The sequence below is a fragment of the Gasterosteus aculeatus genome, chromosome 1, assembly GCF_964276395.1.
Source record: "Gasterosteus aculeatus chromosome 1, fGasAcu3.hap1.1, whole genome shotgun sequence".
In the NCBI taxonomy this organism is placed as follows: Eukaryota; Metazoa; Chordata; class Actinopteri; order Perciformes; family Gasterosteidae; genus Gasterosteus; species Gasterosteus aculeatus.
The window spans coordinates 19729192-19756365 of NC_135688.1; the positions used below are offsets into that span (position 1 = coordinate 19729192).

Genomic DNA, 27174 nt, shown 5'->3' on the forward strand with positions numbered 1-27174 from the left:
AGGCACGTTGAATTAGACAACAGCACTGCGTTGCTCACAATTAAGCTTAAGGCTTTCACTGCTAGCTATGGCTTGTATGTGTCTAACTAAGCATGATGTCATCGCCCCCACACCAACATACGCTCTCGCTCTCAAAGATGTACACAGACAACAGACAGAGGTTTCCTTGAAGCCAAAGCCTAACCTTAATATTTATGCTCAACATCTAAGCCCTAAAATGGAGACTGTAGTACAGTATTCTCATATGCACCAAACATTTAAACTGTTGGACCTAAAAAAAACAAAAAAATGTTCCAAAATGTTCCAAAATCAGATAAGACCAGACATTTAGCAAAAAAGCAGTATATATGAACAAATAGAAATTGTAGAGATACTTTTAAGATGTACTTTAAGCTTTCCATGTGTTATTTCACGCAACAAGGTTAACTCCATCAAAAATGTTCCATGTGTCATTCAACGGCACGTAAATGTAACATGGTAAAAACAAAATATTGGTGGTTTTGCTTTGTCAAGCCTAAAAAACTTCCCAACCTTTGTAGAACAAGAATGCAAATTAAGGGAAATATGTGAACAATGTAGCTAACTACTAGAAAAAAGGTTTTAAATTTCTCGCTTTTGGATTTAACACGGGACAGGGACACTGGTTTCCCCCTCCCATCCAACATGAGTAGTCTCAATCACTATCCAAAAAACACCACAAGTTCCTCCCCTCTTGCTTTGAGTGAGAAAAAAAATAATTCAGCTCAGCACTGAATGTCTTGTATTTCTAGTCATAAATCTGTAATTTATAAATTACAAACATGCCATATTAGTCTTCATAAAACTTTGGCCTAACTTTGGAGGGTTGTTTAGCCTCCTTGATATGATATAGCTGAATGATATCCTTGGTACCAAAGGATGCACCAGGTTATTTAGTTTCATAAAACGACAGTTTAAGGAGATAGTCTGCCTCCAACAGATCCATATTGTTTCGCCAGTTTGGTGAGAATGATACACTGACGGAGAGCCGGCCTTATCTTTGACATCAGTGTTGGACCTTTTAATGACCGTATCAATGCCCATGGTTTGGAGGGACAATTTTAAGACCACATAATAGTCCATTCCATTGTGAAAATAAATTGTCAATAAATATGAAATGGAGCATGGAGTAGAGAAGGTCCTCCAGGTACCCCGACTGCTTCCTGGGCACGTCATGGCAACCCACTGCTCCCGATTGTGTGGGATGGGTAAAAAAGCAGGAAACTGAAAAATTCCCCTGCGACTCAATAATGCGATTTTTAATAAAACTAAGTAATGGGAAAATCCTACTATTAAATATAATCATAATAAAGTAAAGCAATAATTTGTAGAGGGTATTACAATTGCAAAGCATTCACTTACCCATACAAGTCTTACATACTGTATATGGTCATGGAGTGCTACTTGTGCCATATGTTTACGTGCTACAGACAGTGCTGATGGCACCGCATATGCGTGCCTATGTTTGCACACAGATGAAGTAAACACACATGGACTGTCTGTGCATGGGTTTTCTCGGGGGCTGATTGTGTTTCTTTGTTAGATTAAGTGATGTCCAAACACATGTGGGCACCTGAGAGGAGAAAACCATGAGAAGGCTTGCACGGACATATGCAAGAACACATGAACCGAGGTACGATACGTGATTTTTGAAGAGCAGGGCTTCAGTCCAAACAGTTGAAATTGATAAATACCCCCTGCAATGAGCGCACCCCAGTGCCTGGTCTGTCAGTCCTCTGTGCAGGCCACGAGGCAGGCCGCTCAGGTGGCGTGTTGGGACGAGGCCCAGACTATGGGGGCTGGCTGAAATGAGGCACCCACCGCACATTGGGTTGAATAGAGAAGAATAGGGGTTAAGTCCTACATGGCACCCAAGACACGAACAAACGACAAACGATGATAAGTTATTTATGTCTAACTCACACAAAAAGGGGAATAGGAGATTAGGAGTCAGTTTATGCAATCCATTTTCAGGCTGGCTGCAAATTTACACAGTTGCAGAGAGAGAGTAATTCAATATCCTGATAGAAAACAGCTGACAGTGATTAAGGAACTTACTGTAGCAAGATGCCTGTTTTGTTATAGAGAGTAAAGCCATGCAGAGGGGTTGGTTACAAATGGTTAAGAAAATATTTGGAAGTTAGTCTTGCTGCTCTCGTTGCAGAAGAATTGTCACAGAAAAAGAGGGCATGGAAGTGAAAGCTACTATGGTTGTGCAGATTTTTTTATTTCTTAAGCTTATTGAATTACTTTACTGTATCTTTGCGTTCTAAAATGTTTTCTCTAAAATCAAATTTCATTTTTAATACAAACTACAAAATAGTGAGTTCTACATTTAAAGTTAAATTGCTACCGTATGATAAACTATCAACTATATTTAATTTTCATTTTATTTTGTCAAGCCCAAAATCATAAATGTGAGTCTGTAAACATGCAACATCCCCTGCTCCTAAACTGTTACATTGGCACAGGAAAAACTAGATTTATATCACCATAATGTATAAATTTCATTTGTTCAACTAATATTTGAGATGCTTTAAACATTTCTGAAACTATAAAGCAGATACCAAATGATCGTCAGCGGGTCATACTTTATTTCTGAATTATTAATTATATATTTATGTCAAAAAACATCCAAAACTTTCCATTTGTCTTTTTGACTCTACAGAGGAAGATTTTTTAGAGATTTTAGATTTTAAGTATCAAGCACAATCATCCATTATAAAAGAAGTCATTGAATTTTCTGTAGGTATGAAACAAATCCACTTTCTATTTACACCGGCACCAGTGTACGTATAGTAGTACTAGTAATGGTAATGAGATATTGGTTTTCAGGCTTAATAGTATTGATGTAAATCATTCTTCAAACAATGCCATGAGTGAATAAAACCACACAGCTGGTACGCTACTGAGCATTAGCATGATATCTGTGAGATTTGTTGCATGCGCAGGGCCCAAAACATACTAAGAGACCAAAACCCACCAGGCACAGCTCCGTCGCCCTGTTGCCGTCTGGCAGAAGTATCTGGTGCCAGACCAGCAGACTACAGGGCGGCTTCTGTCCTAATGCTAAACTCCTCTACTCCACTGACCCCCTTTACATTCTATTCAAGCATTTCTAATGGGTTTACAAACTTTCTGTTTGCGTAGCAATGAGGGGGCTATAAGAAGATATCGCGCAGTCTCTTATTGAACGATGTCAATAATAAATCCATGGATATTATCCCTAGACATCACAGAACAGATATTGAGCATCTTCTATCTGGTCAGAGACGTGGCGACCACAACTGAAACTCTTATCTGGCCGTTAGACGTTGTTTTCCATCAGACCAAAACAAAGATTGGGGAGTGTACACTTCAGCGTGCAAGCATAGCCAGCTAATTGATTTCAGGCCAGATCGTGTTGCTGTGTAATGGAGCAGGCTAACGTGATGATGAAGCTGGGATGGTCATGGTGATGACTTTCACAGGGACTCCAGCCTCATTTGTTTGTTTGACAGGCCTGTGTGTGTGCACGTGTTTTTCTCCATTTGGCATAAAGGATATGGATTAAGCTATAGAGGTGACAGATGATATGTTTACACGAGAATGTTTGCTTTCTGCACAATATTCAATTACAAGGTTTGTGTGTGTCACCGCCTGTGAATAAACGTGTGTGTGAGAAAGTGTGTGAGCATGCCAAGTCATCTGTGCTTCAGAGGGAGTGTGTGAAAGGGTCACAGGCCTGTATCAATCACACAGAATTTAGTTCCTTCCCTCCTCACTGTCTCTCGCCTCAGTCCAAGCCCCACACTCTTTGGACCACATCTAAACTGACAGTGCACAAATAAAATACCTTGATACTTTTGTGTTGTGGTGTCAGGAGGGCTGGTTTATCCATGCTGAATGCTGCCAGGGTAATGTGCAACATACTAGGGGCAAAGAGAATGTGTTGGGTATGCTGTGCTATCGGTGGTGATAATTATTGTTCGGTTTCTGACTTCCTCTCAGGGGGGTAAACGAAGAGCATTCCCAAAGCCACAGCCTTGTGTTCCTGGAAATCCTCCACAATTCAATTTGGTCTAACGCTCTACCTCGCCTAATGTGTCCCTAAGCTGGCCTTATCACACCACAGAGAGGGGCAAAGGGGATAGACTGAGATCACTCCAGTTTGATTGCTATTAGGTTATGGAACGCTTCAGCTACAGACAACTTGCTCCATCGAACCAGTTGTACAATAAACTCAGATCGATCACATGCTCCATCCTGCATGGCATCCACAAGCAGTACGACAGAATGAGAATGACCAGGTGGCAGGGCAGCCAAGGACAGAGCGTGAGATAGAGAGAGAGAGAGAGAGAGAGAGAGAGAGAGAGAGAGAGAGAGAGAGAGAGAGAGAGCAACAAAAAGCCAGCTAAGTTGGAGTGAAAAGCTTTATGACTCCATCCATACGCCGCTGGCCTCTTCATTTGAAGCAAATAAATCCTCCATTATTGTGTCTCTCTCTTGGGTCTAAAAGCAAGCGTCTTAGAGGGAATTAATCGTGTTGCAGGGGACGGAAGAGCCCATTTCATTTCATTGTCAAGTTCGGGGAGATTTGCATTTTTTTGAGCAGCCACCTGGGAATGCCCCCTCTCCTCTTTCCTCTCAATTCCTTGATTGTGCCATTTGACTGGTTTGTCCGTCTGTTAAGATGTGTCTGTGTCCTTGTGCAACAGCACAATCAAACATTTTGAGGCACATTGTAAGCGTATTGCTTAAGCGTTGTGTAGCTTGTGAGTCATCGGTGTGATTCTGTGGACTCGGACACCGTGTGGCAGAAACGGATAGGCGGGAGGAGACTGTGGTTTCAGCTCGGTGTAAGAACTTGTCAGTTTGCGTGAATATGGATTGGACTAGAGCTGGAAAAGTTAACTTGGAAACAAAAAAAAGTGTGTTAACGTGTGTGCATGCATATGTACGTGTGCGTGTGTGCGTCCAACTCATGGCCAGCCAAGCCTCCTCGGACCTCTAAACAAGCACCATAAATTCACCCTCCACTTACCTGCAGTAAAAACGTCATGAGCAGGGTTTTATTGGGCCACACATGCACACACACACACACACACACACACACACACACACACACACACACACACACACACACACACACACACACACACACACATAACGCACAAACACTGAGCCTGCTTAGAAATGACTGAATACACACCCTCACTCCCCTGAACACACACAGCCTTTTCCTCCCTGTCTATCTGGTCATTTACCATAGATGTCAAGCAGCTTTACATCGGTATTGACAGGACATGCCCTCCGTACGCAGAGACTCCACTCTAACACAATTATCCACATAGATCCTGTCACAGCCACTCTGTGAACTCCGTACCCCCCACCCTCAGACATACGGACACACTGCAATGAAAAAACAAATGAATTCATTATACATTTAATGTAACAAAGATCCTATTTCTTAGAGGAATATTTAATGAAAATATGTCTTACAAAGATCCAAGGAGAAAACGTCATGGGCTTTAATTTCAGAAATTACCATTGGCTTTAATATTTGTTTAATAACCTATTTATTATGGACTGGATGGATATTCTCCTCTCACTTTTCACTGTGATGAATTCATCAAAAAGTAATTTGCAAATGTTCAACATGCTTATCCCTTTAGTGTCTCATCCTCAGATTACCAAGGCGACTGTAAAACACAAGCTGCAAGAGAATGTGTTACATTGCCCCTCTGAACTGACCGATACTTTGTATCACATTGTTTTCTCTAACTCGCTGCTTCAGACTGCACCGACAGTACACACAATTAGTAATGTCAGGTTCATGTCCATTGCAAGAGAACCTTATGGGATGGTACTGGTTGTGCATAACAAATATAAATGAATGGTCTTCTTTTTTGTGAATAGTGCCTGCAAATTGTTTTTAGGAATTTAAAAAGTTCATAGAGGTGCTTGATGGGCATTTTCCCTTTGTTCATATTGTAATGCAGATTGACACAGAGTGTTAAATGTCATGACGTAGACTGCAATTACTATATTCTTATAATACACTTTGAACTTTAGAAGTTAGACATATTATTAATATCCCTTCCAAGCCAACAGCTTTAGATTTCATTCAAAGTAGTAATTTTTTATGAGCTAGCAAACTGCGAACCAGCAAAATGATGTTGCATTTTAAACATGCTGAGCGAAAAACAACCCTATTTCAGTTTATTCAATTCATTAAGATCAATTGTTTTTGGCTCCCGTGTAATAACGTATATGCTGCCAATGGCACATTATTCAATCAAACAGACACAGAGAGAGGGAGAGAGAAAGAGAGAGACCTAACCTAACGAAAGCACAAAGGTTAGAGGATGGTAAGTATGTATGCTCCCCCTCTTCCATCTTAACATAGACAGACATGAAAGCAAGCAGCAGTGAACTGTGTGTGTGTGTGTGTGTGTGTGTGTGTGTGTGTGTGTGTGTGTGACACATCTGGGGGTGTAATCAGTGGGCTTCTTTTAAGAGCTGCCAAAGCAAACAGGCCAATAAGGAATCCACTTTACAGACCATCGATCTCTGCTGGCCACAGCCAACACAAACACATACACACACACACACACACACGCACACACGCACACACTGTCATTCATAAGATTCACATACAGTAAAATACCAAACTACACAGACACAAATGTGAGAGGTAGACTCACTTGAACTCACACACACTGCGTTCTACAACACGCACACACACACACACACACACACACACACACACACATTCTCTCTAGAGAGCTGCTACTAGTTTACATCCACACATTCAGATGTGTGTGTTATCTTTGGAAGTGCAGTTAATACTTAAATATATACACATATATAAAACAACATACATTATATGTTATATAATATTCTGGCTCCTTTCCGATACTTCCATTTCTGAACTGAAGAAATTTCCATTTTCATTATCATTGATTGAAGAAAGAAGAAGTAGAAAAAAGTGGTCGAAGCTGATTAGCACTAGAGTTATTTTCAACGCACCCAAAAGTTGTTGTGTGTCCTCGACACTAAAGACCTAAAAAATTAAAAGCTCCAGTGATGCAACAGTCATTTTAAATCAATTTATTTTAAATCTACTGATAGTTCTGAACAAGCCAATTCATGACATTCCACTGACCACTAGACACCCAGGAGAGCGTTACAACAATTCTATTCTTGTGCAAACTCGTCCTCTGCTTCTCTCTATTACGCATTTTTCTCAAACCAGACAGGGGGGGAAAGCACAGAGACGCAAACAAATAAACAATGGAAATATTGTTACGGGGAGTCTCTGAATGATTCAGAGTGTCCCGCACTTAGGAGCCATCGGCGTCGAAAGCACTTCCAGATGATCCTCAGACAATGGAAGGAGAGAAAACAAGGCTGAAACGTCATTCATTTACTTTGGGCCACAGAAACACAATAAATTCTGCAAGGACAGCAGGTACGTACACACACACACACACACACACACACACACACACACACACACAGTTAGTATGTTTGTTCATGTGCATGTGTAGCAATCTGGAGAAGGAAACTAGATAGATTGTACTGATAGGAAACTGCATATACTTGAAAGCCAAGACATAATGTAACCCACCAACAGGTTGTTTTCACAGTCCGTACACACACACACACAGACACACACACATACACACACACACACGCACACCTACACAAACACACACACGGCTGCCAAATGCAGGAGACAACCTCCATTGAGAAACCCAACGAGCTGTGCCTCTCCTGAGACTGAAGGGCACACACGTACACGTGCACACACAAACACGGGTACGTCCACACACCAGTGCTATCATTGGCAGCATCAGACTGAAAGCCACCGGCTGTGACAGAGCTGTGAAGCCACGCTGGCAAACATCAGCAGCATGCAGATTCATGATCCGTCCCTTCCCTTAAAAGATACTAAATAGAGAGAAAACCTGCTGTGTTTGTGTTATTTAGAAACACGTGAGTTCCGACAAGCAATAAATTGAATTATGTGGTGAAGAAAAATCGTAATCAAGACACAGATCTCTTCTGGTCAGCATTACCCACCTTTAACCTCATGGATATAAAGTGGACTACTCTAAATGATTAAACATAGTGATCAACACTGCAGTTCATTGTTAATCTATGAAAGGTGGTTGGTTCTAATGAGATATTCAGATTGCGCAGATTGTGAGGCCATAATTAGGGGTTTTGGAGCTTTAAGATTAGGCTTGGTTACCAAAAAAAAGGTCTAGATAAGCCAACATCTGTTTTTAATTCTCTTCCCTAGTATTAAAAAAATAGTTTTAATTTGAAACTGTGATTAATACATCTATGGCTATGATGACGGATATCATCATGGTGACTCGTTATGTTTATTTGTTTCACAGATGTAAAACTAGGCCTTCACGCAGTACAAAAGGCTGTGGTCAGATATAAAGGCCCCAAAAGGTTTTCCATTCAAATTATTGCTAAAAGGAAATTATGTGTATGGGTAGGCCCGTGTAGATGGAGTGGCCAATATGCGTCATGGACATCGCTACATTTAGAATATTGCATTTGAATAAAGGGAAGAAAAGTCGGAGACAGTCAGCCACACTGCGTCTTCCAAGCAACCAGCAAGACCAGGCAGACGACAGGCCCAAGAAGACAAGGAGGCGAGAGCCGAGATGAGCGCTAACCCAGCTAGGACCTATGGCTAAGGCCCAGCCTGCCCCGAGCTTATGTCCAGTTAGGTCTAAGCATAGTTTTGGACAAGAGATTGGAGAGAGTTGTGGCACCATATTTACTGAGACATGCCTCTATTGAGGCCTCCCAGATTGCACTCTACGGGCAGAATAAGATCACAAAGAGTTATCGTGTCTGCTACCACCAGCAAACCAGTGACCTCACAAGTTAAGGATTCGGGCAGCCCTGGGTACAAACATCAAAAGTCGGTTTGTTGTGAAGGTGTCTGTATATCCCAAAGTTGTTGTACTGCACTATGAATGAAAAGAAAATGCACACGCACTCTCTCCCCCTCGTGCTGAACACTGTAGGTGCCTCAAACAACTGTGAGTGCACACAGAGTTATGTTAGTCTCAATGCATTCATTAGTCACTAGTCTGGGTTTGTTGTCTTGTTTGTGTCTCATAGTGGTAAAAATGTTGCTGAGGACTTTCCCACCGTGTGAAACATTGGATGTTTGGGATTTCATATGCCCCTCCTCGTCGGTCGCTCCGGTCGCAACAACTACTACTACTACCGCCCCCCCCCCAGTCCATCGGCCGTTTGTCTTGGCCGCGTTTATCTGGCAGATCTTCAAGACCGGTCTGCAAAACATTTTCTAGCATCAAACCAGTCGGTGAGGCGAGGAAGGTTGGGTACAGTACCTCTGGCTCCAGCGTGTCGCAAATCCAAAAAACGACATGATGATACCTTTAGTGTGATAAAGAAGCCATAAGCACTAATGTGACTAGAAAGTGCTGAATGAAAAAAAGTACAGGGAGACATGGAAAGATAAAAGAGGACAGCAGGGTGAGGTAACCATGTGCAGATGGACCTTGTGTTCGTTGTGTGTGTGTGCGGGCGGGGGGGTTTGTGTGTGTGTGTGTGTGTGTGTGGGTGTGTGTGTGTAGGCAGCTGCAGGAAGGATCCTGCTGAGAAAGAGCAGGACTTCTTGTCATCCACTGTGGCCAGAACATCAAGACACACTCACACATGCATGCATGCATGCAAGCACGCACACGCACAGTCTCACACACGCGCACACATCAAAGGGTGTGTAGCCAGTACCGTTTCGGGCACTGTGGTGGTGTGGGGAGACAAACAACAACAGAGTCACACACACACTTCGACACAAAAAGTTTTGACTCACTCGCGCAGACAAACATAAATACATATATATACAGTATAATCAGTCACATTCATACATGCAAACAGACACACGCATACATATTCTCACGCACACACATACATACACACTCTCACAGCCCACATAATGGGCCATTTCAGCACCACGACCACAGCTAATACAGCAAATGACAGGGAAGGACTGGGAGAGAGCCAAGCTAAACGTAACACTGATTTTCTGTAGTGTGTGTGTGTGTGTGTGTGTGCGTGTTTACTGCCCTGACACCATGACTCTAAAGGCCAGGGCCCAGATGCTGGTATGGCCGCTACGTTGTGGGGTTCAGAGTCCCAACACACTATGGTGTGCACAAACACACACAAGCACACACATACACACACAGACAGACACAGGCACAATCACGGAGCGTTGTCCTTAAACAACATGGCTGTGGTGTTGGAAACTCTGACCAAAGTGTCAGTGGAAGCATCAAAGCAGCATAATGAGAGAGCAGAGAAAAACCAGTCAACGAGGCAGCTCACACCAGTCCAAAACACAGGAATACACTCCAGCAACCAGGCCACCGCACCAGGATGATTGTGCCGCACGATGGGCGAGTCTTCTTTCCAGCTTACAGCAGCAGGGACATCATGATTCTAAATGACGCATTCTATTTACAATGATGAGCTACAGCGATTAGCTGACAATGGAACTTTTGTCAGCTTGGTGTCTTCATATAGTTTTTGCCAAAATGATATCCCATGAAGTTACTCCTTATTTGTCAACATGTGTCAATTTTCACGTATTATTTGCGTATACAGCTTTTTTTCCAGTTACGTTGGCTTTAGATATATCTTGAATCTTCCATTTATCTACAATTGTCTCGTTTAGATGATTTAAATAGCTGCCTATAGTGGTCTACACTGTAGAGTCTACAGATGCCCCAAGTTACATTGAGAGATTAATGGACATCCGTTAAAGATTTAAATCAGTTCAAACCCGCTGCAAGATTATTTTGGGGCATTTTACATTTTACACAAGGTGCATGTATGTTTAATGTAGACGTTTCTGAGCAAAAAAAATGCATCATGAATAGGTTTCATGTTCATGCTGATATGAGGCTTGCAGAAATAACGAAACGTATGAGGTGATTGGTTTTTGTTCAGGCAATAAAACAACCAACAATCAATGAATGATGATGGAGCAGGAACAGCACAACAAGGGAAACATTACCACCCAAAATAAATAATGATCCTGAGCAGGCTCGTTCTACATAAGTTAATCACTTATGGTTTCACACGGGTCACAAACACCTGGGTGAAAGTTCTGTTGCTGCTTGTTATTGTAGCAGGTAATCTTGTACAGTCTAAAGATCTAAATACTACGCCAATTGCAAAAGGGAACACATTGAATGTATGCATGGTTTTAGGGAACACGGGGAGTGGAAGGATCAACATGAATCAACATAATTACATTTAAATACTGTTTTTGATGGATTTAGATGTTCTTGCCAAATCAAGTGTAACAATGTCTTTAAAGTAAAATGTATTCATTAAATTGATTTTATTGTAAATGCAGACAATACGCATACAGAATATTTTTTGTATATATGTGTGTGTGTGTGCCATCTTTGTCTATGTATGTGTGTGTCTCCAGCCCTATTGCCCATAAATCAAATATCCTGCTGTGCATGTGCCTCCACCCCTGCTGTGCAAATTTGTCCAATTAGCCACGGCCCCCGGGGAGTGTATGCGTGCAAACACTCACACACACACACACACACACACGGGCCCCCACAATCCAGTGTGAAATGGGGCTCTGCCACAGTGTGAGGATTAAGCGACAATAAACTGCATTTCACGGCCACAGCACTTTATAGGTCCGGCCTCTGTAGAGCTGCGGCCAAAACACTGCAACTATCCCGCCCCTTTAATCCGTGCCTTCTCCAGCCAAACACACACACACACGCGCACCCACCGTAAGTCCACATGACGGGCGAGAGAGAGCCTGAATCAATCAACGCCCTCCCCAGCGACCGAGGGCTGACCAGGATGTTTTCCTAAATGAAGTTGTACATTTTCTCTTAGGCAGCAGATTATCAGTCGCCTGTCGTGAGAACATTCAAAGCAGATGACACACTCCATATTCGGAAGTCTGTGGAATTCATTTATCATGAAGTATAGTTTGTTTTGTCTTTGCATTCAAAAAAGACATTTATATTATACAAATAAATGTATAATGTACCTTTTTGTAAGGTCAATACATTTATTATACAAATAAATGTATTGACCTTACAAAAAGGTTCTGATCAAAACACATGGAGTGATCTTGCTAATAAGCTAATAAGCTTGCTGGGAAGTTTTCTTACTTTGAGAACAAAACTCTAGTTCCCCTTCAGCTCTGTATTTATTGATTTCAACCATTTCATTCAGGACATGAGGTCAGACTAACTTATGATCACTGCAATCAATGACTTACATTATTTTCCAATGTTCTACACCCTTTGAAAAGAAGCCACCTATATTATTGGTTTCTTATCACTTAGCTGCTTGCTTTTTGTCCTTCCTCTTCCTCTGAGGTCAGCATATGATTGCATTTGGTGTGTGTGTGTGTGTGTGTGTGTGTGTGTGTGTGTGTGAGTGTGTGTGTGTGTGTGTGAGAGTGTATGCGTGTTGATCTGGATGCAGACAGTAGTCCTGTAGTGCTGGCCAAGGTTAAGGCTCTTATATGGAGGATAATCCAGGATAGCAAGGGGGGTCTTAACTCACCCCTCCAACACATAGGGTGTCACTGGGTAGGAGGGGGTGGGTGTAGGGGGGGTCAGGGAGAAGTGTGAAAGGGAGTCTAGAATCTCTTCCTTGTCCCCCCCCTCCCTCATCTTGGCTGCCCAATGTGCCCACAGAACCCTGTAAGACTCAACCAAGGTGTGATATGAATATGGGTACAACAAATGTGTTTTAACATCAGAGAGGACTGAAGATAAGTGAAGCTGATTCACATAAATACGAAATAAGTGAAGAATGACTGAGGATCTAACAAAGGAATGGTCATTGGAAGGAAAAAGGAAGTAGCAAATGGAAGGGGAGGAAAAAGGGAAAGGTGTTTAATAGATAGAAAAAGAAGATTCAGGAAAGGAAAGGAGGAGGTGGGATGAAGGACTGATTTACAACATGAAAAAAAGAGAAATGAGAAAAACAAAGGTGAAAGGAGAATATAAAGTAGGAGGAAGGAGGGAAAACATGCTGCCTGTCGTGCTAAAGTCAACAGGAACTAAAAGGGGAAAAAACAGAAGGAGTAGAGAAAGATGGAAGCTCCCTTTCTAAATCTCAGCATCTGTCTCTGTTGATGAAAAATGGTCTTGTGGGTTTTTTGTGTACGCATGTATGTGTGTGATTTGAAATATCTGGCGGCGACGTTATCAGGCGAGGTAAATCGGCCTAAACCTGGTGCTAATGTCTTGGTGGGGGTGTGGGAGAGATTAATAAGGACCAGCTCCAAAAGGCTTTAGCTGGCCCGCTAAGATTCTTAACCCCGCTAACCTCCCATGGCACCGCCCGGAAACCAAAATGTCCCCAAATGTCAATGCAAAAACACTCGCTCGACTTTCATTTCCCGTTGCATAATCAATCAGACTTTGTGGCTTTGAGTTTGGGGAGTAGAATGTGTGTAATCATACAATGAATATAGCACAAAGGTGGTACAAGTTATTTGCTGCATCATGTTACTTTACCTAACTTTATAAGTTACAGTTATATGAAAATATAGAGGGTGCAGGACACCACACAGGGAGCATATTGATTGCTCCACCTCTATCTCCAACCTGGTGTCAAAGTTGGCAGTTAATCAATATCAATCTCTATTGCATACAGAGCAACATCACTCATTGTACATCAGAAACATCTTTCACGCTCCATTTGGTAGTTTGATCTTGGTTTGGCTAACGTTAATAAGCTAATAAATGAACCAATGATTTAGTTTTTATTATATTCCCATATTTGCTGTAACTTGTGCACTGTTAAATAATGCTTGTTTTGAAACAAAAACTTTAATTAGTCCTTTTAATCCTTTTCCTCAGACTGAAGTCGTCAAATGGCAGGACAAACACCATGTGCTTGGATTTCACTGTGAGATTGAGATTGAGCTTCATCTAATCCAGTTTTTTATGTTAAGTACCTTTCACAGGATAAGTGTAATTTGTTTGTATGCTGACCGACCTCATTTGCGCTGGGCGGGATTGAAACACAATTGGGGATCATTAAAGATTGAAAACAACCGCTCGCTTCTCGCACTCAGTTAACAAGTGATCCTCTTTGTTTTTGGCTCTCTGCTGTTGTTTTATTATTGTTTATGCCTGCACTTGACAAATGCCAGGTATACCAATGCAGCTGTTATTAGATGATATAACAGTAAATGTCAAACTATTTTAATGAAACACAGCAAAAGGTGATTTGGAATTCTTTGGAAGAATTCTACAGCTGTTTCTAGTACAGACTACAGGAATAAAATAATATGGTGACTGGAATCTGCTTTGACTCATATACAGTATGCCCTCCACTTATATCCAAACGTATCATAAAATGAATGATACATTACATTTATCAAGTTCTCTTCTCTGCTACTTCTCTTTATCGCTTGTTTTCTCCTCTATTTTGGTGCTAATTCATCACATCAGTCCGATCAAGCTCTTAGGACGAAATGCTCTCTGTCTATGTTGGTGATACTGGTTGATCTGGCTCATGTGTTTTGGTCGCCCACAATGAGAGATCAAAGAATTGAGGTCCTGACCCTGAGACGGGGCGCCGGGAGAGGAGCCTTAAATCTCTGTGCTTCCAGAAAACTCCCAATTCTCCCACTCCCTCCCCAGTGATAATAAGCAGACACACACATCGGTACACTAGAAAATGTTTAGTGTGCTTGTGCAGGCTATGGGCATCAAAAACAACTTTTCAAAGAGTGTTGAAGGTAATTGAAGGTCAGGCATGCCATTAAATGCTAGTTTTATTGGTTGACAGTAATTAACTAACACAGATAAATGATTCGGCAATGCAAAGGGAATTCAGGAAACCCTCCTTTAAATATCACAGTGTGTAATATAGTAAAAATCTATTAATTCCATTAAAGTTCGTACTGGTGAGCTTCATCTTGTACTACAGTGATTCTTCAGAAGGAGTTATCGCTGTACATTTTTATTAGTGCACTCAAATACCATATTGGCCAACATGATATCCTTGGCACTTGCAATTAAAATTGCAATTAAATTAAAAAAAGGTGGAGATTATTTTTATGGAAAATAGTGTTTTGGGCCCAATTTCTATGTTTAACCAGTTCATGTGTTAACATGAAGACCTAGAACCAGATGTTAATGACATTTAGGTTGAAAACTGAATGGTGGACACAGGGTCAAGTACAGCACTGATCCGGATCCAGAATCAGACTGAGATGTACAAAGGTGTGTACAGGTATGTATGTGGCTACACGTTTCATAAGATTTTTAATAAAGTGAACATTTCTTAAGACTTCCCTTATTACTATAATAACAAAGTAGTGGGCAGTTGTAGGTGAGTTTTTTTTACACTCTTTGAACGCTTTCAGATATCCATTTTTTATCATTCAGTCATTTTCCGCGGGAATTCAATTATTATATTTAAATGAGTTATTAATTAATTATTAAACTAGTATTCATTTATTGTCTAAAATAATTTACAAAGGAATCAAGGGCGTTCAGGACAAAATTATCATAGCTGGTGGTCACCTTGACAATCCCCACGAAGCAGATTAGCTGATGATGAAGACATAGCACATAGGGTATCAAATAGTATCAAATCCAAACTCTCATTATAGGTATCCTAATTCCCCCGTCTTATGAGAGCGGATGAACATTTTCATTCAGCAGTGTCTGGGTGAACCATCAAGCACCTTCACATATTCCAATATCCTCCCTACAGGGTGGGGATCGATGAGAACTCCAGCACTTAGAGAGCAGACACAGTGTATTGTGAAGGGACTGTCAAGCCACTGACAACACAGTGGGTAAACACATACAGCGCTATTCATGGCTGCACGCATGCATCAACACACACATCTGTGTGCATGTGTAGACAGATGTGTAGACCTGCACGCATGCGTACGCACGCGCACACGCACACACACACACACACACTAATGTATGCACTCACACACACCTCTGACATACAGACGTATGAACTTGGTGAAGGCCCTTGGCTCGGGGAAGTGTAATATTTCAGTAATGTGATGGAGTTTGATCCAGGGTGTCCAGTGTCCCACAGAGCTGCTGTTTTATTAGCACAAAGAGCACTCAGGGGCTCTCCAGTTCGGGCATATTTGTGCACATAGACACACACACACACACACACACACACACACACACACACACACACACACACACACACACACACACAACATTGTCTGTACAGTACAATAACCACTGCAGGCTTTTTAGACTATCGACACTTGTATACAGAGTGTGTTTGACTAAGAAAGACAAGCAGCAGCTTCATCACCACCCTCAAACATTGACGCCAGTATCTATCAAAGCCACATCTTGCTAGGATCAATTCATAATGATACCTTGTCAAGCACAACCTTTAGACCTTGCATTAAAATGCATTTTGGGTGACCGGATTGTATTTGGACAGTACTTGACTACGTGAAGAACAGGTGTAAATGTTCACTGCTAAGTCAGGGAAGCATAGGGACGGGCTTTAACACAACTATGAATGAAGGCACATTAAGCGCACCTACAACTATGTATGTAAGTAGAAAAAAGCAAATGTTCTAACTAATCAAGCAAGAAAGCAGACATTAGCTATTTAGCCAGCATTTAAACATCATAGACCCCGTTGGCATAAGGCCAATGCAAGAGATCTCCCACATATTTTAATTGCAGTAAGTATTATTTCAAATTGTGTGTATGCCTGTGTGTCATAAAATGTCATAGAATCATCAGCTGTTAGTGCAAACAACACCTAATGGCAGGAATACTTTTTTATTCAAGGGGGGAATACCAAAGGTTCAGAAGGTTGTGGTTTATGCGATTAGTCTAGACATTTTTGTGAAAAGGATCTGGTTATTGAGTAATTTACCCTAATGTCATTTCGCTTTTTTCCTCTTTATGGACTTCTTGTACCACTTGAACTTGTCTTTGTGTTTTGCTTTTTTTGCTTTTACCACAATAAAAGACTTCTTGTGGGTGAACCATTATATTGCTCAGTTATAGGGCCAACACTGTTTCGAAATACCTCAATGTCAGCCAGCTTATGCCCGCCACTGATATTAAAGAGTTGAAGATATACAAATGTATCTCCCCGGCTTAAGTCTTAAAAAAGCTCTGGAAAAGTCTGTCTAACGTCTGTCTTTGCTGTTACTATTTGTTGTTTGCATAGTAGTATTGTTGTTTTAGAAGCTTTTCCACCCTGCCATGTATAAAATCCTTGGAGAAACACATTATACTCATCTTTCCAAGTATCCTTAGGCTAATTGCTTCTGATTGTCAAGCCGCATTGATTGTGTGGAAGCTGGCCATATGGGCTAAAACACTGATACTGGATCTACTTTTGCTGGAGGGGAGCAGTTAAGTCACTACCATTCCCTTGGCTAGATACACAAAAACATCAATGTGAAATCTGAACAACTTCATTTGAGCATGTTTTTTTCCAGTATTGATATGGGCTAACTATGCTCTTTTACAGCAAACACTATCAGGGGAGCATCGCTAGCTGTGGTATTGACAGAGCGAGGAGGGTCTGGATAATGCATAGACTGTGACTGCAGAGTGGATCATATTAGACATCTTATTGACTTGGCTTTTAACAGATATCATATTCATACACAGCAATGTGTGTGGAAATGGTCCATATGAACTGGTGATGAAGTTGAAAGTCCCACCTTGTGATGATATAATAGACTAATGACATTATGAAATCATCCTATTATGTGAATCGTCCTCATAAGACTTGCATTTGCTTTTCTCTAACACCCACAACAAGAGTCCCATCCAACTGAATGTCAGCTTTTCCTGGGAAGTAAAACAAATCGTATGTGTTCAGCTTTCTACAGGCAAACCTCTTCTCTACCTTTAAGTCACACGTCTAACGTTTACGCCACTCGCTTTGAATGCAGTCTGTGTGAATATGCCAAAGCTATTCATCTCATGAACATATCTAACATTAATTTAGTCATCAAAAGACTTTATGTTACAGACACCTACACCAGGAGCAATGTTGGGGTCTTGCCCAAGGACACATCAACATGCGGGTTAGCCGGGCCTGGGATCAGTGAGTAGGACTGTGCTCCCCACTCACCGACAGTCGTCCCTAGACAGTTGTGATGAGCTGGGTCAGGGGATGGGGAAAACTCAGGATATAGATATGGTCCGGCGGAGCTTCTTTAGCATTCCTGTGGAGGTGGGAGGCATTGAACCAGAGAAGTGTAGGTTCAAATCTTCCATTGCTGAAGATGCAGGGGTGAGTTGTGACCTCAAGGTCTTAAGTACATCAAGGGGCGGTAACCCTGAAACACTATGGTGAACACTCGTGGTCAGGGAAGCCGTCCGACTGAAGATGGAGGCCTCCGGGTTATGATATCTGGTGGGACTCCGGAGGCATTTGCAGTGTACTGATGGGTTGGAGGGGCGGCAGCCTCTGCCGTAGAGAAGGCAAAGCAGTGAGTTTGGGAGGACTTCGGGGAAGGAATAGAGAAGGCACCAAAGTGCTTTGGAAAGACCATCCGGGACCCAAGGAGGGGGAAACAGGGAATCATCCAAGCTATGTACAGTAAGGATGGGACCCTATTGACCACAACTGAGGAGGTTATCTGCGTTGAAAGGAGCACTTTGAGGAACTCTTGAATCCAGCTATCATGGCGTCTTTTGTAGAGGTCGAGCTGGAGGCTGAGTAAGGACCATCGTCAATTAGCATAGTGGAAGTCACTGAGGTAGTCAAACAACTCTGCAGTGGCATAGCCAGGCAAGATCCGTTCAGAGATACTGAAAGGAATGGGTGTTGGTGAGCTGTCTTGCATGACACGGCTCTTTAAACATTGCATGGAAGTCTGGGACAATGCCTAAGGAGTATCAGATTGGGGGTGGCTGGTGTCTCCTTTAGAGATAGGGTGAGAAGCTCAGCCTAAGTGAGAAGCTTGGAGTAGAGCAATTGCTCCTTTGTGTGGAAAAGAGCCAGTTGTGGTGGTTTAGGAATCTTGTAAGGATGCTTCCTGGGTGCCTCCCTAGGGAGGTTTTCCAGGCGCGACCACCTGGGAAGAGGCCCCAGGGAAGACCCAGAACTTGGTGGAGAGATGACATATCCACACTAGCCTGGGTCTGCCTTGGGATTCCAGAGTCAGAGCTTGTAGACGTGGCCTGGGAAAGGGTAGTTTGGGGTCATCTGTTGGAATTGTTGTCCCAGTGACCCAAAATATATACATGTTGGTAGCCATTCTTAGTTCAAGCTCCTGGGACACTTCCTTGGCCGAATGCCTCTGTACTGACTCCCTTTACTTCACCTAGCAGTTGGGGAATAAGTCATAGGAAGCTGCAGTAACTATTTATAGACAAACTGAAATATATATTGTACATTGGGTAGAGGATTCATCGTGCCATGTTTCTATAAACAACTCAAGACAGTCAACAGGGTTGTCCAACATGGTCATACTGTACATGTTGTCTGGAAGGTCAAGGAAAAGACAATTTGTGTTTGTGATACAGAATACAATAAAGAGAAGCAATGAATTATATTGCCATATGACCAAAGATGGAATTACAATAACAATATTAATGGTTATACAAACAAATACCAATATTAGCCTACACGTATCACACAGGCCTGGGTATTTATAACATTTTGCTTTTGGCTATGTGAGTGTTAACCTCAGTACCATCTAGCAATAATCTGTTGGATGTTGAGAAACCCCAGCGATGACATGAGCCATGAACTGGCAGCGATACACCCTGACAGCAGACACAGCGCCTTCCATAACCCTTACCAAAACACCCCTGGCCCGTGGTCCTGATGGATTAGCTCGTGTCTGTAGGGTCACTGAGGGATGGGCCGGCTCAAACACAAGGGTGGGGGTGAGGACAGAGGAGTGTCTGCCTCATCTCACCTCCTCTGGCCTTTGGGGTGGACTGTGATAGGATTGGGCCTATCTGAGCCAGGGGGAAGATAATTAATGAGGGTGTATTCTATATATGTGTGTGTGTACGTGCTGACAGTGCCTGGGGAACATGTGTTATGAATCTATCAGGCCGGGCGCCCGGGCGCCCGGGCCATCATCGGGTGGACAGGGGTCTGGTTCCAAGCACTCCAGCCTAGGATGACTGGCATGCGTAGCAGCTATCTGACCTGACCCCCCACCCCCATCCCCCGCATACACACATACAAAAACCTCCCGCCACGCTGACACACACACAAGCAGACATCGCAAGCTTCCCCAGTGCTCGACACTTTAGACTGATTGGGATAGCAACTGCAACAGCTGGCTGGGGATTAAGGCATGGCCAGATTCAGCGTGTATGTATTTCTGTGTGTGTTAAAGTGTGTGTCTGTGTGTTGTTACAAGGGGACTGGCCGGTCCCTCTGGCACCTGTCGCCTAAACCCAATCCCTGCCCTCCTAAGCTGGGTGGATGAGCAGAGCCCAGTGCTCCTCTGGGACCCTGCACTCCTGCTCCAGAGCAGTACTGTGCTGTGCTGAGCTGATGAGTTCAGCGGGGTAGCAGGGGCATGCTGGGATCAACCTAGGGTGAGAATGAGGGGGAGGGGGTGGGGATTCCAAACAGATGTGGGGATGTCCTCTGCAAAACTCGAGCTATGAGCTAACTATTGGCAAATTAAAATGACAACAACAATGCACAGTAAATGGTACGCTAGTGACACCTCCTCACAGCCCCCGCCACCACCCTCTTGGGAGACAGCGTGAGGCCAAAACAGCTTGTATGGATCAGGGTGCTATTAATGGGACTTATGACGTGTAAGGGTGAAAAGGGCCTAACAATTTTACGCCCGCAACTGCAAATATATTGGCAAGGTAACACACACGCTCATCAGAGGCTGCTTCTGGTGAGAGGGGGCAGTACTCAGCTCTCAGCACCCTGCCTTCCACTCGTTTGATGACTCAATTTCCTACAGACACACACGCAAACACTTATTCATCTGCCTTCTACAGAGTTAGCTACGGCGTGCCAACACCAGAACAAGCTATATGTATGGCTGCCACTCTTCAGGGCTTGTGTAAGACAAATCTCCGCAGAAGTAGAAGAATTTGAGAAGGCCATCATACAATGTTATTGTATGATTTAAATGTTCTCTGTTTGATCTGATTGATCTTAAAATAAAAGCACGTGTAGTCCTTTAAAAATGTCTGTCCTTTTAAGTCAAGACAGAACTGTTTATATCCCTAGGGAAAATGACATGTAGCAGTTGCCATTCAAGAGGTGCAAATATAAGTGCCAACATAAAATATTGAAAAAGGTACAAGTAGGCCTATAGAAAATATGAAAAGATATCATATATTTATATTACTGCTGATTTAGGGTGTAAAAACATAGCACCTGGGACGACATTCATTTTAAAGGGTAATACGCATTGAATTAATTAATAAGACATTTTCTAATCAAAAACAGCTGCTGTGCCACACGGCTGTCATTCATTTATTAGTCAGTGCCGCTCAGCGTCTGATACCGACGAGGCACCGCTTACCCACCAACTAATTGTTGTTGTGAAAGTAGACATTAGACAAATGTAAAAAACACAGGGCTCTCACCCGCGAGCCCTGTTTATGTTCAGTGTTACATCATTCAAACGTTGACTTATTTTTTCCATTTTCATTTTTTTACGTAGCTTCCGTTCTTAATTAAGTTACGTTACAACAATAACTTTTACAAACAAGTTACAAACAATAACTTTAATCCAAATCTTTTCCTATCCATAACCAAGCAGTTATGATGGGTAAATTTATGCTGAAAGTTAATATTGAAAAGACACTATGAATATAACATGTAGAAACTGCAGGCCCACAAGCCAAACAGCGCTATCTGAGTTGGGAGGGAGAGTTGGCTGCGACATCACTCATTAGGGCGTGTACGTAAGTGAGACAGGACCTTCATGACCTATATGAGTTGGTTTTAATTTGCTCTGTAATTACTGAACATGTCTTTTATGTAAGCTTAACCAACAGTTGGCAACCACAAGTGCCTAGATCATTGAAATTCGGGCTTTGCTACAAGTGGAAAACTGCTTATTATGTGATCATGGCCATAAAATGTAAGAACCTTTTGGTACTATAGCTGCTTCAACTACAACACACACTGTTGGCGATATAAAGAGTAGCACATAAAGCCTGCCATGATATCCCCCCAGCTGATGCAAATTATTACAACAGAAACATGTAGAAAGACTCGGTTTTTGTCATATGTGACTTCATTAAGTGAATGATAACAGTCATGAAGTTTCAATTCTGTCACTCTTCATGAAGTAGTTCTGACTGTCAGTATGATGTACGCCACTAAAGTGTTGCCCTGTGTGGTACTTTAAACTAACAAAATCATTATTTAATCAGCTTTTGCACTTACGGGTCCGGAAGTAAACCGGAAGTTGACCACGGAAACTAAACGGCCGCTGGCTGCAGTCGGTTACATCAAGATGGGGAGAGCTTTTTGCATTGGAAGTAAAATAAAACAGAGGCGCGACATACAGTGGAGAACTGTGCAGAGGAGTTACTCCATGTGTCAAACAGAAGGGGGGTGAGTGGCAAACGGACCACTTAAAGCACTGCTAGGTTAAGCTCGCTGCTAGGCTAAGCTAGCTGCTATGCTACTTCCATCTCAACATCTAATGTTGCCCGCGGCACACAGTCCGCAGAGGACCACCAGATTTTGCATTCTGGCTGTATGACTGACTACCTGTCCAACGTGGACACGCTGCATGCACAAAACCTCAGTCAGTACATATGATGGAGTTGGGACATTGGTACTGTATGAATAGAACAGTAAATGCAAAAGCTCTTATGGGAGGCATTTACCGTGACTCACAACTGTGCGACCGAGTTGCGGACATTAACTTGTACGAACATTTGAAGGATTATCTTGGATTGAAAAACAACATCACATTAAATCTATTTAAAGGTAACTACGTGCCGTTGCTTTTGTGTTCTATATCTGCACCACTGTGAGGTTGGTCATGTTTGGCCTTCTTGGAGTGCCTTCTGTTTTGCTATTGGCTGCTTTAATCCACTGTGTATGAAAAGGTGTGTGTGGGTGTGTATGTGTGTGTGTTAAATCGGGTCCAGGCAGCTCAGCGTGATGGAAAACAGCTCGAAGTTCTGCTTTTTCTCACCCAACGCTCACAACATCCTCAAACCAGAAATACGAAGACACATGCAGGTAAGCAAAAAAACATAATGCAACACACTGACAACACACACACAGATCTCACTCACAGCAGTGCAACGTGAATTAACACCAACATTAATGGGTTCAATCACACACAGTGACGGGCAACAGTCCTACATGCTGAAACACAAACATGCACACACACCTACGCACACAATATGACACGCTCACACGCATACACAAGTTTCTTCAATCCTGTCAGACACTTTTACCAGGTCTAGATTGCATTACACCTAACAGGAGGAAAACTCACTTTAAACACAGCTGTGTCTGGCAGACAATGAAGAATAATCATTTAGGACAAAATATTCCAACCACCGACTCACAAATGCACACACTGATACGGGGGAATTTCATGAGATCAGCAGGAGTTCAGTGATGTGAAGTTGTAGAAGAAAAACAGGGCCTTTTTCAAAGGAGGGTTGATCTAAATACGCTGGGACAATAATATCAGACCATGGCTGTGAATGTCTCAATGTGAGCTGTGTGAATGGCAGACAGGGGAGGCCGGTCTCTCTCATAAATCATCACTTGGGCTTTGGTGAAAATGTTTCTGTGAAAGTGTTGTAAAGCTGGACTTCAGGTGAAATGGGGTTTTAAATTAGAGGTTTATCACTTTAAGGGTGACAGAATGTTTGACCTGCAACAAAAGGCTGTGATCCACATTCATTATAAGACTTACCAAAGGGCAAATCATTTGTTCATTTTTCTTGGATTATTTATAATTAAATAGAAACATTTTTGCTGAATACTTGTAGAAGTGTAACTAATGCAATATAATTATCTTTTATCTGGATGAAAGGATTCTTTCCTCTCTCCGACTTGTGGTGACTCAAATTAAACGTCAGCAGACTCAACGGTTGTATTCAGCTTCAGAGCAAACTATGGTTAGAGAGAATGCGATGAATCTGCCTTATCAGGACTTCAAAGTCCAACATTTTCCAGCGTTTGAGGAAGAGTGTGAGAGAAAAGCAGCCAGGCTTTCAGCAAAGTGTTGCTGTGATGCCTCCACTTGATATGAACACACACGCCCGCACACACACACACACACACACACACACACACACACACACACACACACACACACACACACACACACACACACACACACACACACACACACACACACACACACACACACTCCTGACTCATCCTGCCGGCCCTGAGAGTTCACCACTTGAAGGAAATGATTTACTTGTCCAAGTCCTCCCTCTTGTTTGATCCCATGGGGAGCTGGAGCAGAAGCGATGCTAGGTTACCAAAGTGTGTTTTTGCCATCCTTCCCCTCCCCTTTTTCTTCTTTTCTTGCTCCTCTGCTGACGTCGGCCATTTTGTAATTTACTGCTGTCTTAAGGACCACTGTCGGCTATGAACAGTGTGGGATTATATGAAACGCCGTCCGGAGGCATAATTCACGAGGAAGATCAAACACGCAGCTAAATGATTTCTTTTTTTCAGGGCAATAACTTTTATTGGAGTTCGCTTTCATGGCCTTGGAGGGGATGACTTTGCAAGACCTCAAGTATTTGTGAGACTTCTACATTGGTCTTAGAAGAGAAAAAAGGCCCTGTGTCTTCATAAACAATTCTAAAACTAGAGCCACAATGCATAAAACATACTTGTCAGATGGAAAAATGTAGAAGGCATTTCTTCCCCATCTGTCAGAAAGTCAATATTCTACTCCCATAAGTATACTCAATCTATGAGAAAGGTCCGGTCAGAAAAAGAGGAGGATTACTCACAGACGTGTTCTCTCTTCACACTCAAGATGACTACAATCTACAACCATACCATGAGCTTTTAATCTTCTATTGATAAAACAATCAAACTAAGATGGAAGGTTTAAATTCAATAATTTAAATTTGTGGGAAAGAAAGTCAAAGCAATTTCTTTTTCCAGCTATCAAACTGGAGGAAGAACAGTTTAAAAACTGGACACATATGTAATACTTGTTTTTCAACATTGTGTAGTATTAGATTTACTCTTACTCTTGTATTTAATCTTTTTAGTTTAATGTTTTACTTTGTTTGTTTTATTTTATTTATATTATTATTGTATTGTTTTATTTATTAACCTTCCTGTCATTTTTATTGTTTTATTTTGCGATGTGTCAGTGTTACTTCTTTAACAGTGTTAATTGTTATTCTATTTTTTATATATCTTTCTATTTTTATTACATGATTTTTTTTGGTATTCTTCAGGAAACTCAGACACGTGTATTTCTTTTGGGATTAATACGGTTTTATCTTCGTCGTAACATGTTCAAAATGACAATGTTAACATTCTGACATTCACCAAGTGATGTTTACCCATGGTCACTATTTGATGTTTCCTATTTAGCCCTAAATGCTAACTAATTTAGCACTATTTGTCGCAAAGCATTAGTCATGAACTATTAATGGAATTGGATAGATCAAAGGGGTTGACCAGACATTAGAAGCGACTGGCTGAAAAATAGCTAAAAGAATTCCCCAAAAGTGAATTCATCTAAAAACAATGAAACCAGGCATAGGTTTGAACATCATCTTTTTTTCTGGCTTATGACCTTTTAAAGTAAAGTAATGTCCACTTGTTCCGTGTTGTCAAAGGTTGCAATTACTTTATTTGTATTCAGTTTGAACAGGAGTGTTGGACCAAGGTAACTATATTGCCATTTGCTGCTAGTGTGGCTGAAGAATGTTTGTTGACGTTTTTATCTGTGGGAAGTTGATCAGCCTGAGTTAGTTTGGCAAATAGCAAACAAACATTTCAGGGACCCCCAAAATGTGCACTCCTGTCAAACAAATACGGATGGAAATGCATGCAAACACACACATGCATACACCTACACACACACACACACACACACACACACACACACACACACACACACACACACACACACACACACACACACACACACACACACACACATATACACTGTATGCAGCCATGTGTGCACCCACTGACACACAGAAAAAAGGCAAAGCGAGGGTGATGAGAAACTCCAGCAGCAGTTTTGCTGTGAGGGTGTCAGCACTGAGCAAACAGAGGCCATTTGTTGACGTGCCAGATATATTAGTGTTATTCTTCCTCTGTGCATACGTGTGTGTATTCCTGCTGGGACTCCTACACTTTCACTTCCTCAATGCACCATTGCTCTATCTCTCTCTTTCTCTTGCTGTGGAAGGATTGATGAGCAGACAGCTCATGGCTTTCTCACCCAGAGAGAGAAGAGGGGGAATGAAGAAAGCAGTCTGTCGGCCATCATTCATTCCTCTACCTTGGGAGTGTGAAAAAAAACAAAAATACTGGCAGTGAAACATAGAGCAATAAAGTCTGGGGCCTGTGGAACACGCAACCCTGCTCATGTTGTGAGAAGTTACACAGATATGACATCACACGCTGTGGGATTTTTACTACTATGATTTAAGATCAGCTTTGACTAAGATGTCTCTGGCATTGACTTATTGTCTGAAATTTTCACCATGACATGAAGCTATTATGTCGCTGAGGTCATGTCCACTATAGTAGGAGAGACAAACTAGACTTTTTTCACTTAAAACTTTTCAATGGGGTACTTGGCAGTATATCATTTTGGACACAAGCTGTAATTAAACAATATATGGTGTCAGTATCAACTTAATTATCACTGCATTTAAATTATTTTATATTAAAAATACAAGAACTATGAACTATGTGGCAGCCTCTTTCCTCTGACATCACACAGATAAATCACCTTCATCGGATGCCATCCTCATGTCACCATGTAGAGTGAAACAAAAGTAGATGACTAAGCATGTTGTGTTTGAGGGCGTGGCTATCTGCTGATTGACAGGCTGTTAATAATGGTATTTATTTTGTCTCTCTAAAAATGCAATCACATTAACTGTCAAAATATGGTCACTTCACTAGTTTCAAAAAGACGACCAATGAAAGACGGTG

At 42.0% G+C, this 27174-nt stretch overlaps 1 protein-coding gene across 1 annotated transcript in view; it reads right to left on the reverse strand.

Moving 5' to 3' along the window:
- Positions 1-27174, reverse strand: part of bcas3 (BCAS3 microtubule associated cell migration factor) — a gene marked incomplete in the record, with an annotated part of 263195 nt that overhangs the window by 33996 nt on the left and 202025 nt on the right. Inside the window, 1 exon segment of the mRNA XM_078098554.1 lies at positions 26453-26512. Coding sequence (XP_077954680.1) covers positions 26453-26512 — 60 coding nt within the window.